At 44.1% G+C, this 17,572-nt stretch overlaps 1 protein-coding gene across 1 annotated transcript in view; it reads right to left on the reverse strand.

Annotated features, from left to right (window-relative positions):
* Positions 1-17,572, reverse strand: part of dusp8a (dual specificity phosphatase 8a) — a 68,093-nt gene that overhangs the window by 31,397 nt on the left and 19,124 nt on the right. Inside the window, exon 3 of the mRNA XM_039017255.1 lies at positions 12,243-12,381. Within this exon, the coding sequence (XP_038873183.1) occupies positions 12,243-12,381 (139 nt within the window). The remainder of the gene's footprint in view (positions 1-12,242; positions 12,382-17,572) is intronic.

Genomic DNA, 17,572 nt, shown 5'->3' on the forward strand with positions numbered 1-17,572 from the left:
ACTAAATACTTTTTTGCCCCACTGTATACAGAATGGTGTCGTCTGCGTAGAGGTGGATCAGAGAATCACCAGCAGCAAGAGCGACATCATTGATGTCACGGTTTTCTAAAGTGGAACCCAGAAGCAGACCAGGACAAGGAGAGTAAGACGAAGGTGAGTATTTATTTACAAGTTTAAATGTAGTGATAGAAAAATCCAAGTGGCGGAGCGGGCAGCGGAGGTGAGTTGATGGGATTGAATAGGCAGATCCAAGGAAGTAACTGAAGTCACTGACGACCAGGTAGGGATGGGATGAGTGTTCCGGGTGAATGACTGTAGACAGAAAAAACGGAGGTGAGTTCAAGGCAAGCAAGACGTACAAAACAACAAAACAAACTCTATCAAACTGGAGGCTGATACGCTGGCACAACATACTGTTCATGGCTAACGATCCGGCAGGGAATGGATGTCAGGTCAGCGCTTATGAATTGGAGGGGTGATGATCAGGACCAGGTGTGCAGATAGCTGATGGGATACAGGTGCGGGTACTCAGAGATCCTCCAACTAGCTACGTCGCCCGGCAACCAGACAGGGTGCGTTCCAGGACACCGGAAAAAACACTCCAGGACAGAACACCGGCAAAAACAGACTCAGGAAGCGGGATTCGTGACAATTGATGTATATAGAGAAAAGAGTCGGCCCGAGGATTGAACCCTGTGGCACCCCCATAGAGACTTGTGAGGCGTCTGTTTCTCAACCTAGACACTCTAATGTACTTGTCCTCTTGCTCAGTTGTGCACCGGGGCCTCCCACTCCTCTTTCTATTCTGGTTAGAGCCAGTTTGCGCTGTTCTGTGAAGGGAATAGTACACAGCATTGTACCAGATCTTCAGTTTCTTGGCAATTTCTCGCATGGAATAGCCTTCATTTCTCAGAACAAGCATAGACTGATGAGTTAGACTGATAGACTGATCAGCCGTTTCCAGCTACAATAGTCATTTACAACCTTAACAAAATCTACACTGTATTTCTGATCAATTTGATATTTTAATGGACCAAAAAATTGCTTTTCTTTCAAAAACAAGGACATTTCTAAGTGACCCCAAACTTTTGAACGGTTAGTGTGTGTGTATATATATATATATATATGTGTATATATATATATGGCAAGGTGATAGACTGCATCCAATTATATATATATATATATATACAGTGGGGAGAATAAGTATTTGATACACTGCCGATTTTGTAGGTTTTCCTACTTACAAAGCATGTAGAGGTCTGTAATTTTTTATCATTTATCAATATTAACTTGCACTTCAACTGTGAGAGACGGAATCTAAAACAAAAATCCAGAAAATCACATTGTATGATTTTTAAGTAATTAATTTGTATTTTATTGCATGACATAAGTATTTGATACATCAGAAAAGCAGAACTTAATATTTAGACCTCTACATGTTTTGTAAGTAGGAAAACCTGCAAAATCGGCAGTGTAAAAATCGGCACTTCGTCTCCCCACTGTGTATACACACACACACACACACACACACACACACACACACACACACACACACACACACACACACACACACACACACACACACACACACACACACACACACACACACACACACACACACACACACTATATATGTAAAATGTATATCATAATATATGCTAAATGCATTTAAAAATGGATTTAATGTGTTTCAAAATAAATTCTGAAATAAATCATGTATTTTAAAATGTATTTATCAATATATTTGATTAATATATTTTCAAATGTATTTGTAAATATCTAGTGAAATGCAGTATATTACATTTGATTGTATTTGTAAGAAATATCTGATTACATGACACTGTACAACCTGGTCTTAGCATATGGGAAAAAGTGTCATGCCAATTAATTTGTTATGTTGTACTCTGCTTATAAAGATTACGCTTGTACACTGCCAGTTCAGTAGTGTTAATGAGACTGACATACAGTACCAGTCAAAAGTTTGGACACACCTACTCATTCAAGGGTTTTTCTATATTTTTACTATTTTCTACATTGTAGAATAATAGTGAAGCCATCAAAACTATGAAATAACACATGAAATGATGAACTAACCAAAAAAGTGTTAAACAAATAAAAATATATTTAATATTTGAGATTCTTGAAAGTAGCCACCCTTTGCCTTGATGACAGCTTTGCACACTCTTGGCATTCTCTCAACCAGCTTCATGAGGAATGCTTTTCTAACAGTCTTGAAGGAGTTCCCACATATGCTGAGCACTGCTTTTCCTTCACTAAGCGGTCCAACTCATCCCAAACCATCTCAAATGGGTTGTGGTCAGGTGATTGTGGAGGCCAGGTCATCTGATGCAGCACTCCATCACTCTCCTTCTTGGTCAAATAGCCCTTACACAGCCTGGAGGTGTGTTTTGGGTCATTGTCCTGTTGGGAAAAAAATGATAGTGGGACTAAGCGCAAACCAGATGGGATGGCGTATCTTTGCAGAATTCTGTGGTAGCCATGGTAGTTAAGTGTTCCTTGAATTCTAAATAAATCACTGACAGTGTCACCAGCAAAGCAACCCACACCATCACACCTCCTCCTCCATGCTTCACGGTGGGAACCACACATGCGGAGATCATCCGTTCACCTACTCTGCGTCTCACAAAGCCATGTCGGTTAGGACCAAAAATCTCAAATTTGGACTCATCAGACCAAGGACAGATTTCCACCAGTCTAATGTCCATTGCTCATGTTTCTTGGCCCAAGCAAATCTCTTCTTATTATTGGTATCTTTTAGTTCTGGTTTCTTTGCAACAATTCGACCATGAAGGCCTGATTCACGCTGTCTCCTCTGAACAGTTGATGTTGAGATGTGTCTGTTACTTGAACTCTGTGAAGCATTTATTTGGGATGCAATCTGAGGTGCAGTTAACTCTAATGAATTTATCCTCTGCAGCAGAGGTAACTCTGGGTCTTCCTTTCTTGTGGCGGTCCTCATGAGAGCCAGTTCCATCATAGTGCTTGACAGTTTTTGCGACTGCACTTAAGGAAACGTTCAAAGTTCTTGAAAATTTCCGGATTGACTGACTTTCATGTCTTAAAGTAATGATGGACTGTCGTTTCTTTTTGCTTATTTGAGCTTATTTGAGCTGTTCTTGCCATAATATGGACTTGGTCTTTTACCAAATAGGGCTATCTTCTGTATACCACCCCTACCATGTCACAACACAACTGATTGGCTCAAACGCATGATTCCATATGTGTTATTTCATAGTTTTCTATGTCTTCACTATTATTCTACAATGTAGATTTTTATTTTTTTTTAACAAAAAAAACTGGAATGCCTTGGTGTGTCCAAACTTTTGACTGGTACTGGTGGTACAAGTAATACTAAAGAGCTCCATTGTTATCAGTCACCATTTCATTACAATATGATTTTAGCTGAGGAGGCACTTACTATTGTAATTTTTTTCTCTCTCTTGAGATTGGAAAACATGCTTATCATGAAATGTATCATTTCTGAACATTTATGACATAATGTTAATAACGTGAAATAAAAAGTTATTAATTTATTTTTATTTTTTAAATTTCATGAAATTATATCACTGCCAAAGTTTTAGGCTTGGTGGCTAAACAAATCATCCCCATTGATCAATACGTAAAGTGTCACATTCTGACCTTAGTTCCTTTTTGATGTCTTTATATTAGTTTGGTCAGAGCGTGAGTTGGGGTGGGCATTCTATGTTGTTTTTCTATGTTTTGTTCTGTAGGTAATTTTCTATGTGTTTGGCCTAGTATGGTTCTCAATCAGAGGCAGGTGTCAGTCGTTGTCTCTGATTGGGAGCCATATTTAGGTAGCCTGTTTTTCATTGTGTTTTGTGGGTGATTATGTTCTGTGTAATGGATGTCACCTTACAGAACTGTTGCGTTTAGTTCGCCTTTGTTATTTTGTTTAGTGTTCTATGTTTAATAAATATAATGATGAACACTTACCACGCTGCGCTTTGGTCCTCACCTCATTCCAACGACGAGCGTTACGTAAAGAGTGTGCATGTTTTTTGCATGTACTGTATATGTGAGTTTGGGTATGGTTATGTCTACTGTGTGTGCGTTCATTTGTGTATGTGTGTGTGTGAGAGACAGAGAGAAAGGAGGAGGGATATGAGGAATGATGACGAACTGCAGCATTCCTCACCGGGGGCATTGCGCTTGACAGGAAATCCAAATTTAGCCTGCTGTTTCCGCGGTGATGGAAAATTTCCCGCCTTTATCAGGAAACCGAAGTCCAAGGAGGGTCAACGGGAGTGTGTGTATTTAACATGTATTTACAATACCAGTTCCTCTGTGTGTGTGTGTGTGTGTGTGTGTGTGTGTGTGTGTGTTGGCGTGTTGGCTATATACTTACAGTACTCTATGAATGAACGAGTGAGTTACAATCCTTTCTAAATGCCCCACATCTTTTTTGGCCAAGACACATCATCTCCGTATGGTGTAAATCCATACGCTCTCTCGTCTCTCGTCTCTCATCCAGTATGCCGCTACTCTGACTCACTCTGGCATGCACCAGTTCTGGGAAGACGAGCCTGAAATCATCCCCACCATGGATGAAGTGTGTTCCAGATGGGACCAAAACTATCCGCTGGCTACTGCATAAACACCATGGTAACCACCCAGGTAAACAAGGAAGGGGTTTTGGTGGCATGCCAGAGATAAAGTGGACCAAAGTCAGGCACGAGGGCAAACAGGAATCCACCATTGTTCTAACGGAATGACGCAGTCGCGACTAAAGTGGTAGAGAATGAATGGAATCTAATGGACCTGGGCCAGGCCAAGGTAGAACAGGGCTAGATGTTCGTCTAGCCTCATTCTGCTACTGTTATTTTCCACTGAAGATGCACGCCAACCCTGACGTGAACATCGCCTGGCCTAGACCACTGTTCATGTTTTAGAGTATATAGCAGTCTGTTTAACAGTGGCATGTCTAAGTCACATTGTCACATGGCTGTTAAAGCAAAGCGCGAAGAAACAGACTGTGAGCGGGAAGGCGGGTGCCCATAAAGGTATATGTGTCCAAGTGTGTGACCGCCGTGTTTGTTCATGTGTATGCATCTAATGTAAAGCATGTGTGCCTACTGCCTGTTTCTCTAAGTGAATGCTTCTACGTGTGTCTCCCTGTGCGTGGCCCTTTAAGCCAGTGGGGGAGTGAGGAAGAGGGGGAAGAGGGAGAGCAGGAACACAGCTAGATCACGTCATGTTGGAAACATTTGGCAGCAGCAGACACACACACACACACACACACACACACACACACACACACACACACACACACACACACACACACACACACACACACACACGCTGGCCTGCATGTTTTCATGCTGCAGTTTTGAGGGGGAAAAGGGAAGATGACATCAAGCTCATCATGTGAGGCCAGGGAGACGGGGGATGATGAGAACACTGGCAGAAACACAACACTGTTACATAAAACGTACAGGGTACGGCTGAGAAAACCAGGAGCTCTGGGGTGTGTGCGCACACACAGGCGAGTATTTGTGCCCATGCATTGTATGTCAACTACTGTGTGTGTCTTTGTGACAGTTTGTAGCCATAGAGTATGCAACTCATGTCTGCAAAGTGTGTCATTGTGTACGTATTCAGGAGAGGTGATGTCATTGGCATTCTTACAGGTCATCGGTTTGACCTTTCTGCTCCTCGGGCAGGGGCTGACTGGGGCGGGGTCAGGTGTGTCTGTGTGTGTGTATTGTGTGCGAATGTGTGTGTGTCTACGGGCCAGGGGTGAGAGTACACAGGCCACTGGCGCCAGATGTGACGACCGCAGGAGTCTGAAGAGAAATATTGAAGGAGGAGAGGATGAAGGTAAGAGGGGAAGGGAGGAAAGGGGAGGTGGAGGAGAGTGAGTGAGTGGGTAGGAGAGGTTTAAGAGGAGGGGATCAGAGAGGAGAGGGAAATGCGAGCTAAGAGAGGAGGAGAGGGAAAGACACAGGGAGACAGAGAAAGGGGGAGGGAAGAGAGGGAGGAGGGGAGAGGGAGAAGGTCATTGAGTATAATGTGCCAGACCTCCCTCGGGAAGGTGAGCTCACCTCTTAATGGTACCACTGGCTCCTTCTCAATGAAATCATTGATCTGCCAGGAGTCCCCGGTACGTAATGGATATGGAGCAGATAGGAAGCGAGGGAGTGTAGAGGGGTGAATGGGGAGAAGGGGAAGGAGAGCTGGATGAGAGGGGTGAGGGAAAAGAGAGAAAAGAAAAAGGGTAGGACCATGACCCCTGGCAGCCAACCATACGATAACTGTGACCTCAATGACCTCAACTGTGACCAATCAAAATACAGCTGTGAACATAAACAATCCAATCCCATGATCCTATACATCCATTTCAGGCCACACACATCCAATCATTATTCAGCTTGGTACTCCATAATGTAGTGAGTTTGTTAGAGAACATTTAACATTTCTATGCAATTCAATAGCAAATTATGCGCCAAATGGAAATATGCGCAATGTATTACAGCGGAGTTAAGAGTGGCTTTTCACATTAAAAATACTTTATACTCAAGACTATGAGCAGTTGAGTGCTACTAAAATGGTCTGGGATTATTATTTGGCTATTGCTTCCGATTGGCTCAGTAGGTTAGAGCACCGCCCGTGGAACACCAGGGTTGTGGGTTCGAATCCCACATAAGCCATGTACTGAATAAAAATGGTAAAATTGGCCACATTATTCTGCTCCTCAGGCTGTGTATAGCCACAGAGATTACCACCCAGTAGTGGAAATGAAAGAAACATAAAGCTTTCATTCTGAGAGGGCTCAGGCAGGTCATGCTACAGTCCGACATTAAAAATGACGTCTACACACAGACACACACACACAGACTGTCATTCATCAGGATGGAAGGAGGTGAGTTACCTCACCTCCTCAATAGGTCTGTCTAACCAACACATACATACACACACAGACCTCGTTATGTAGTGCATTGGAATGTCTCTGAACGGCAGCATTGTGAGAGTCTGCCTCCCACGATTACCTCACTTCCTCAGCGTCTCTCTTTCTCTCACACGCACGCACGCACGCACGCACGCACGCACGCACGCACGCACGCACGCACGCACGCACGCACGCACACACACACACACACACACACACACACACACACACACACACACACACACACACACGCAGGGGCCGCCGCCCAGTTGTATAACAGCACAACTGGATTGACCTTTGTACTGTAGACTGTGCAGTTACACCCAAACCTGATCTCATCAAAGCCTAGAGGCCCTCACACTGCGGCTTCTGTGTGTACGTAAGCGGTATCTTTCATTTCCTAATATCTGGCACAAAATGGCTGCTGTGTATCCCTGATGTCGGTGCTACCAAAGATTGTCTATTATATTGACAAGATAGTCAAGTGACCGCTCTAACAATGGAAATACATGTCCTTAAAGATGGAAGGCAGGTGGGACCACTCTAGCCAATGAAAGGGCAGATACACGTCTGAACAACAGGGCATAGAGATAGAAAGAATACTTATCTTTGTATCTGTGCCATTATAGCATCTGTGAAACCATTTTAAAGTAGTCAATTTTCTTCTTCTTCATTGGCTGATTGCTCCCCAACTTTTCCAAAGTTGCCGAAATGCCATGCGCCTCCACTTGTATCAGTGCATTCAAACCAACTTACAAAACCAATGCGAAAATGTATATTCGTTCAAATAAGCCTCACGTAGCAAATTAGCAAAATATATATATTGGGGACCAAATTCGACACTAGTTGACCTCCATACACTTCGTGGGCTTACATTCGTGGACAGATGTTGGGCAGAGTAAAGCCTCTCGTTTCGCCACTTCCTCTCTGGTGATACACATTGGTGGAGGTGGAGTAATGATCACACACAACGTAAAGCGCTTTGGATGGATCTGGCATGCAGCACACAGATTTGATGATCACAATCTCTTTTCCACTCCATCCTCGTCGCCAGTGTAGGGCAGCTAGGCACCTGCTCTCTCTCACTCGCTTTACTGAGCCCTCTCTATGTCTGTCTCTGTGTGTGTGTGTGTGTGTGTGGCACAGTGGTATGTAGCTTGAGTAATCCTAGGAGAGATTAGGAACAGTCACTGCACATCTGTAGACCGCACAAACACACACACTCACCCCTGCATCTCTCTCTACCTTTCTCTCTCTCCGTACCTATACGTCTACCTCTCTCTCTCTCCGTCGTCTCCCTTTCTTACCCTCTCTCCACATCTGCAGAGCTTGCACACCTGACAGCTGGACCTCTGCCTCGTTCTCTCACCGTTCTCTCCTGTTCTCGCTCTCTCTTCACACACTCATCTGCAGAGGGTGCATTTCTCAACACTTGCATCTCTACCTTTCTCTTTCCTCGATCATCTCATCTCTCATTGCTCATACACACCCCCCCCCTCTCTTTCTCTCTCTCTCTCTCATAATAACATCAGGATAAGAGCTATGCTCTAGTGCACTCTGTTCTCAGCATAGCCAACGTGAGAAACAAACAGGCTGGGGACTAAACCCACTGGGGACTGGACTGGCTCTGGCTGGGCTGTGTGTGTGTGTGTGTGTGTGGTGTGTGTGTGTGTGTGTGTGTGTGTGTGTCTGGCACTGCCTGCGTTCTACTGATGCTAAGCTTTCCTCTCTCAAGCATGGTTCTCACACACACACACACACACACACACACACACACACACACACACACACACACACACACACACACACACACACACACACACACATTTGAAACACAAACACTGTGAAGAGTCATCTGGCCATGCACGTCATCTTTTTAGCGAGTAAAAACAACCCTATGGGGACTGGACCTCACATGACACTCGTGACATCATCCACAACATAGGGAAGGAAGCACTTACAGCAGAGAGTAGACCCATTGATTGATTTGACTTCTACGTCTGCACTTAAAGCACCATTCGCGGTTTCCCGCCCTCCCAAACACCACCTCCTATGGGCTCCATAAAGTCCCAAGCTGTTACGAACTATTCTGTTATGACAAGCCTGAGTAGGGCCTCAGAATGTCTTAAAAGAGCATTAGCATTTGGTGTTTGGCGGCATCAACACTATAGCACAGGCTACTTCTGGATGTGTGTGTGTGGGTTTTGCGTATCTGTGTGTGTGTGTTTAGCAGCACGCGTGTGTGTTCTAATCCTTCATTTAGAATGCCTGTGTGTACATAACCGTTTAGGCAGTAAATCCTCTCTCCCCCAGACAGCGAGACCAAGCTGCTGTAATTATTCCTGTATTCACTCTGTCTATCCCATTTAAGGCTTCTTTTCATCCCTCTATCCTAGCCTCCCCTCCTCCGCTTCTCTCCCTCCCTCCCACCATCCTCTCCTCTTGATGCTTGGAGCACTTGTGCATAGCTGTGCGTGCATGTGTGTGAGTCGAGAGGGCCACACCAAGCAGTCGGCTTAGATCGTGAGGTCATCAGCGCTGTTAATGACGACGGGGGGGAGCAGGGAAGTGAGGAAAAAAGGGAAAGAAATGGGGTTGAGGAGGGGTGATTCCCTGGGTATTCTGAGCCAATTAAACTACAATAACTGCTAAATGAATCTGGGGAATAGGGACGGTGGATGGAGAAAATAAATGAACTTTGTTAACTGAAGGTCTAAATCTGTAGAGAGACAGGATGAAGTGAAAAACGGCCAGTAACACACGCGTGACCAGATGCTAGAGCCAATGCCATAAGACGTGTGACCAGATTGACTTTTGACCCGGTCACATCCTGCCGCCCTGCTGTGCTGCCATGACGACTGGCTGCCAACAGGCCGGCGCTGCCGACCTCAGAACAGCGGGGGAGCTCTGTTGGCACCTCTCACTCTCTCTTTCTCCCCCACATTGTCACTCTGTTTTGTGTGCTCCATCTCTCTCTCTCTCACACACGCTCATGCATGCACACACACGCTACTCTAAACAGGAAGTGACATCATTACAGGTGGTGGACGGGCTCAGACAACTAGTCCTGTTTATGACCCAGTGAAGCTCAGCTGGGGACAGAGACCACTGTTATCGCCCATGACCCCGATATACACACACGCACGTATACAGACACGCATACAGACACACACATACACAAACACGTTTCTTATTTTTATTTCTTGTTTTTGTTTTACCTTAATGTTATTTTTAGAGCTACATTGATTACCGCATTGTTGGGTTTAGAGCTTGCAAGAAAGGCATTTCACTGTACTTGTACACGTGACATTAAAACTTGAAAACACACACGTTATTCTGCTATGACTTAACACCACTGACACCGACACCACACAGCAACAGTCATTCTCATTGGCTGAATCATATCCCACAGGATATTCTCTTCCACTGTTGTCGTGGAAACAGCAGAGAAGGGGACAGAAATGGAAGAAATGTGAGAGAGAGAATCGCTGACAGGGGATCTTCCTTCTTCAGGCTTAAATGGTACATGTGAGTGTGTGTGTGAGTGTGTGTGTGTGTGTGTGTGTGTGTGTGTGTGTGTGTGTGTGTGTGTGTGTGTGTGTGTGTGTGTGTGTGACAAATTGGGGATCTTAAGTACATTAAGGTAGAGTGAACCTCTATGAATGACTCATGGAAAGTGTAATCTGTCTATGCTATTGGAGATTTGCAGGAGTAGGACACATCTTTACACACACACACGCACACACACACACAAGCATGCACACTCACACACACTGTCTCTCTCCCAATACCAAGTGAGGGAGATTATTCATTTGACACATTTGAGCCAGGGTCCTAAGCCTCCCTGTGTGTGTCTATGTGTGTTTGTGCGTCTGTGCATCCATGTGTGTGTGTGTGCGCATAAGCCTCTGTGTGCTTACTGCCACTGTCTCTCTGCAGCGCTGCAGTCCCATACTGACAAGTTATTAGGCCTCTGCAGAGCCAGCTAATACACACGTCAGGCCTCCATTCTAACTTTGAGGGTGCTTAGCAGCCAATATGACAAGCTGTTAAGTATGGCAAATAAGACTGGTTGAAAAGAATGGCTACCCCCCCCCCAAAAAAGGTAAAAAGTCTGGCTGATTTGATAGACAGGTATTAGTTTAACTTAAGCGTAATCCTCAATTTTAAAGGGATAGTAGAGAGAGAAGTGTTTGGTGTGTGTAGTGTGGACAGGGGGTTGGGGGTTCTTTGGAGCGGCCTGTAACACAAAACTCATCGGTGTCCACAATTACTCGGTATTGCTTATTTCCTTCATTCCTCCTTTCCTAATTCCTTCCTTCCTCACTTCCTCCTTAAGAGTGAAAAAGTATGTATGTGGATAAACGTGTGAGTGGAACATGATGGATGATGGACACTATTACAGATGATGTTCACTAGTGACACCTGCTGCCCAAACAGACACATGGCACTCTGCTCCACTCGAAGCAGCTGCAGAGATCTAGGCCTTCTCTCAATTGGATTTGCTCAACTCCTGTCCTCTCTCCTCCGTCCTCTCTCGCCTCCTTTTGAAAAAGGTCAAAGGTAATAGCGGAGAGGCGACGAGGAGAGGGAACGTGAACGGAAATGCGACTTTCGAAAACAGACAGCCCTCCACCGCGCGTCATCAGGCAAATTACTTTTACAGGGGTAGAATCGCAAAAGGACTTTGTAAAGTGACACAAACTAACTTGGTTGTGCAAGACATTTTATAGATGACAGGATAAGTAGCACACGGTTCTTAAATGTTTGCATGCTTTTCTCTTTTGAGAAAACAATAGCTGATCAAAGGGGGTGAGGCAGATTTAAAAACTGTTCTGCGAAGGACTCCGGTAGGATGATACATATGACTATCCTTGACGAGAGGTCGATTTCCAGGAAGGGAGGACACTCTTCCGTTCGCCTACTAACGAATTTACACTCTCCTTGACCACTCGAACGGTGCCCGGGTCACTTGGAGGACAGGACGGAGGACAGACTTGTTCCCAAATGAGAAGAGTCCCAACAGTGAAATGCCTACTTGCTCAATGCAGGCCACATCTTAATATACACACAAGAACTGACTTGGGATCAGCTGTGAAGATCTGTTGTGAAACACCATGGCGTCATTTGCTCGTAAACACTAACTCCGGGATGGTGGTTTCTATTATCACACACACACACACACACACACACACACACACACACACACACACACACACACACACACACACACACACACACACACACACACACACACACACACACACACACACACACACACACACACACACACACACACAGAGTAAGTGCCTACCGGTGAGCAGGGAGACTCGGTGGAAGGTGCCCTCCAGCTTGCCCAGTAGGATGTGGACAAAGCAGTCTTTGGATAGTTGTCCCGCCTCTTTGGAACTCTGGTCGTACATCACCACTTCCTGTTTCCTGCCCATCTCAACCTGCAGAAACACGAATGTGGAAGAAGACGTCAGAGATCAATGGAGGTACGGCAGTATCAATGGACGCAGGTATGAAGGTCTCGTAACGAATGAGTAAAACATGGCTATGTTGCACAGATAAAAAAAGACCACAGCAATGCTGTTTGCATTAAAGCATAAATTTATGTTCATTTTTTTGTAGGGGTTGATACATTTTTTGTTAGGGCTAATCAAGTCTGACATTTTAAAGTGGAAATGACAAAACTTTAGAAACCTTTTAAACCTTGAATACACTACCAATTTGTATTTCCTACTATGCAGGAAAATTCTCAGCATCAAAAGAGTGATCAAATTAAGATCCTACATCTGTACTTTCAAAGACAGGGGCTTACTGCTTTTGTTCATCTGGAGGAAAAAATGTCCCTAACAAACTTACCTACAGTGCATTAGGAAAGTATTCAGACCCCTTGACTTTTTTCCACATTTTGTTACGTTACAGTCTTATTCTAAAATTGATTCAAATTGTTTTCCCCCCTCATCAATCTCCGCACAATACCCCATAATGACAAAGCAAAAACTGTTTTTTATCAATTCTATCAAAATCTATTAAAAAACTAACTGAAGTATGACATTTACATAAGTATTCAGACCCTTTACTCAGTACTTTGGTGAAGCACCTTTGGCAGCGATTACAGCCTTGAGTCTTCTTGGGTATGATGCTACAAGCACACCTGTATTTGGGGAGTTTCTCCATTCTTCTTTGCAGATCATTTCAAACTCTATCAGGTTGGATGGGGAGCGTCGCTGCAAAGCTATTTCGATCGGTCTCCAGTCCAGGCCCGGGGTGGGCCACTCAAGGACATTCAGTGACTTGTCCCGAAGCCACTCCTGCATTGTCTTGGCTGTGTGCTTAGGGTCATGTTCCTGTTGGAAGGTGAACCTTCGCCCCAGTCTGAGGTCCTTAGCGCTCCTGGAGCAGGTTTTCATCAAGGATCTGTACTTTGCTCCTTTCAACTTTCTCCTCGACCCTGACTAGTCTCCCAGTCCCTGCTGGTGAAAAACATCCCCACAGCATGATGCTGCCACCACCATGCTTCACCGTAGGGATGGTGCCAGGTTTCCTCGAGACGTGAAACTTGGTTTTCAGGCCAAAGAGTTCAATCTTGGTTTCATCAGACCAGATAATCTTGTTTCTCATGGTCTGAGTCCTTTAGTTGCCTTTTGGCAAACTCCAAGTGGGCTGTCATGTGCCTTTTACTGAGGAGTGGCTACTGTCTGACCACTCTACCATAAAGGCCTGATTGGTGGAGTGCTGCAGAGATGGTTGTCCTTCTGGAAGGTTCTCCCATCTCCACAGAGGAACTGGAGCTCTGTAAGAGTGCCCATCGGGTTCTTGGTCACCTCCCTGACCGAGGCCCTTCTCCCCCGATTGCTCAGTTTGGCCAGGCAGCCAGCTCTAGGAAGAGTCTTGGTGGTTAAGAATGATGGAGGCCACTGTGTTCTTGGGGACCTTCAATGCTGCAGAATTGTTTTGTTACCCTTCCCCAGATCTGTGACTCGACACAATCCTGTCTCGGAGCTCTACAGACAATTCCTTTGACCTCATGGCTTGGTCTTTGCTCTGACATGCACTGTCCACTGTGGGACCTTATATAGACAGGTGTGTGCCTTTCCAAATCATGTCCAATCAATTGAATTTACCACAGGTGGACTCCAATCAAGTTGTAGACACATCTAAAGGATGATCATTAGAAACAGGATGCACCTGAGCTCAATTTCGAGTCTCATAGCAAAGGGTCTGATTACTTATGTAAATAAGGTATTTCAGATTTTTTTATTTGATTAATTTCCAAACATTTAGAACAAACTTTTTTGGCTTTGTCATTATGGGCTATTGTATGTAAATTGATGAGGAAAAAATTGGGCGGGTGGTAGGGTTACTGGAACAAAATGTGCAAACATAGCAAAATATTACACAACGTGGACAGAGTTTTGATAACCATGAATTGACGCTGTAACAGTAAATAATGGCAATATAATTATAAAAGTCCTATCTGTCAAAAACAAAACTCAGAATCCAAATGCATGGGTGCAAGTGGACAGCGCAAGCCCTCTTCAGTGCATCAGCATGCTGTGTATGCTTTGTCACAGTGTGTTTGTCAGAGAGGAGGAGAGGCGAGCATGCGCCTGTGTTTGTCTCCGCGCTTGTGTGTACGTGTGTGTGGTTGTGTGTGTGAGACACGCCAGCCAGGCTCCTTCTCCGTGTTGTCAGGCAAGTTTTGGTCACATGACCAGCAGCCAGCGCCTAGCCTACTGCAGCTCTGAAACACCGCATCACTAAACAACCGCTGGACAGCACCAGGAGAGAGAGGGGAGGCAGACAGGAGAGAGAGAGAGAGAGAAAGGAGGGAGAAAGAAGAAGGAGGAGAGAAGAGAGGAGAGCGAGAAGAAACGGAAGGTTAAGACGGCTGAGAAAAGAGATGGAATAAGAGTGAGCCAATGAGAAAGAGATGGAAGCGAGAGAGAGAGAGAGAAGGGAGGAGAAAAAGAGACTAGAATAACCCTTTTCTTCTTCTTGTTTTCATGCACTTCCTCCATCCTTCAGATAGCATAAAGGCTACACTATACTGTAGACGCTGGGCAAAACTGCACTTCCTCCAGGAACACTGTTCACTGAGATTTACTGTGTTATGTGGCATGGTACCCACACATGCTTGTACTGTGGACGGTACACAGTTCTAGCAATGCAGTGGACGAGTGTGTGTATTTGAGAGTGTGTTACTCTGCAATATTGTGTGTTTGTGTGCGTGCCTCAGTGTGTGACAGTGTGCGTTTGTGCTTACCGTTACACATTTGCTTTCTCAGAATGTATGGGCCAACAACCACTCACGTGACTGAGGCAGGCCAAGGTCAGACAGACACACAGACGGCTGGTATGGGTACAGCCAGACTGAGCCATATATACTGTGTGTATATATATACAGTACCAGTCAAAGGTTTGGACACACCTACTCATTCAAGGGTTTTCTTTATTTGTACTATGTTCTACATTGTAGAATAATAGTGAAGACATCAACACTATGAAATAACACATATGGAATCATGTAGGAACCAAACAAGTGTTAAACAAATTAAAATATACTTTATATTTGAGATTCTTCAAAGTAGCCATCCTTTGCCTTGACGACAGCTTTGCATACTCTTGGCATTCTCTCAACCAGCTTCAGAGGTAGTCACATGGAATTAATTTCAATTAACAGGTGTGCCTTGTTAAAAGTTAATTTGTGCAATTTCTATCCTTCTTAATGTGTTTGAGCCAATCAGTTGTGTTGTGACAAGGTAGGGGTGGTATACAGAAGATAGCCCTATTTGGTAAAAGACCAAGTCCATATTATGGCAAGAACAGCTCAAATAAGAAGAGAAACGACAGTCCATCATTACTTTAAGACATGAAGGTCAGTCAATACGGAACATTTCAAGAACTCTGTGTGCTGTTTGAAGGAAGTTGCTAACTAGCGCTAGCGCAATTGCTAACTAGCATTAGCACAATGACTGGAAGTCTATGGGTATCGGCTAGCTAACGCTAGTTAGCGTTGGCTCGCAAAACTACCTGTAACTTCCTTCATACTGGACACATAGACATAAGAATGGTATCCACGAGTTCACCTGACTCTGGGGAAGTAGATAAAGGGTTGCTGCCAAAAATCCCGAAGTATCCCTTTTAAAAAAAAAAGACCCCTGTGACATGTTTATAACACATCTACAAAACCTGCATAACACCTCTATTACACTGTTGTCACCAGTCTTTTTCCTTGTGCGTGTTTCAGTGACCCATGAGAGCGGCGACAGCATCTCAACCTGAGCGTCTAGTCTGTGTTTAAACACAACCTCCAATAAATCAGTCACCTGAACCCATCAGAGTCCACTGATTCTATCTGAAGCCCAGCCTGATACTCCACAGGATACGTTTGTGTGTGTGTTTGTGTGTGTCAAAGGTCAACAGGGCCTCCACCCTAACCCCGACCGAGACACTCCCATCTCCCCCTCCTCTCACCCCTGATATCTTTTTCTCCCCTGCCCTCCCTCGCTGTACAAGGTGTTCCATCCTAATGGGATCAGAGCTACAGTCAGAAGGTGAAATCACCACCTGAGGATTACAGAACAGCTTCTCACTCTGACCCCCACACACACACACACACACACACTGTACATAAGTGTAAATGGGTCACTGTTAAAGGCTGTCCTTTAATCCTTAAGGTGATGTCACCGGGAGCCTGTTTCCTTTCCCAAATGATCACATTCACCTGCACAGGTATCCAAGATGCATCTATGCTGGACGAGGGTTCAGATAATTATACAATATTCATAATTCAAGAAGATATAATCACCCTTAGATCACCTTCCTTCTCTTCATGTTTATCTTATCTCCGGTTAAACCTTTTATGTTTTGTTATGCTCTGAGAAAAGTACAGTAAGTGATGAGAGAGAGACAGAGAGAGAGATGGTACAGAGCAGGGTTGTGCTCAATTGAGAATTCATTTGAGAATGCCTCAAATTCCAATTCAATTCTTCAATTTGAATTGAATTTGAATGGAAGTAGTAAACAGAATACAGAATTGCAATTCGAATTTGAATGAAAGGAAATGTAATTTAATTCACTGAAATTCAAATGCCTATTCTATTCCATATTAGGTGTAGTCTATACAAATAATCATATTTTACATAAAACATCAAACATGTCGTTTTAAACATGAATATAAAATGTTGTTGAAACAATTCATTTTCAGGACAAACTCTTAAAATGAATTATCAAGGAAAACTAAACCTGTGTGCGAATATTCTAAGTTACTATATTTAATTAATCACTTACATTTTGTTCAATATTGGGAAAATACAACATTTGCCAGAATGCATTAGTTGAACCCTCAAGTTGACCCTGAGGTCTTCTAAAAGAAGCCAAACAAATGAAACGGTTGGTGGAAATATAATTGGCTAATCTAAGCATGAAGTTTAAAAGTGATATATCCTTTGGTATCTGGAAGTGGGACCTGTCAGATTCAATCAAACTGACGTTCTATGACTGAGTGGAATTTCTTTGAATTGCACTTAAATTCTACTTCCTGTCACTCAAATTCCAATTCTACATCCTGTGGGGTGTGGCCAATTCAATTAGAATTTCAACTCATGAGTTGAATGGGAGTCAATTCCAAAA

This window comes from Salvelinus namaycush, chromosome 21, assembly GCF_016432855.1.
Source record: "Salvelinus namaycush isolate Seneca chromosome 21, SaNama_1.0, whole genome shotgun sequence".
Classification (NCBI taxonomy): Eukaryota; Metazoa; Chordata; class Actinopteri; order Salmoniformes; family Salmonidae; genus Salvelinus; species Salvelinus namaycush.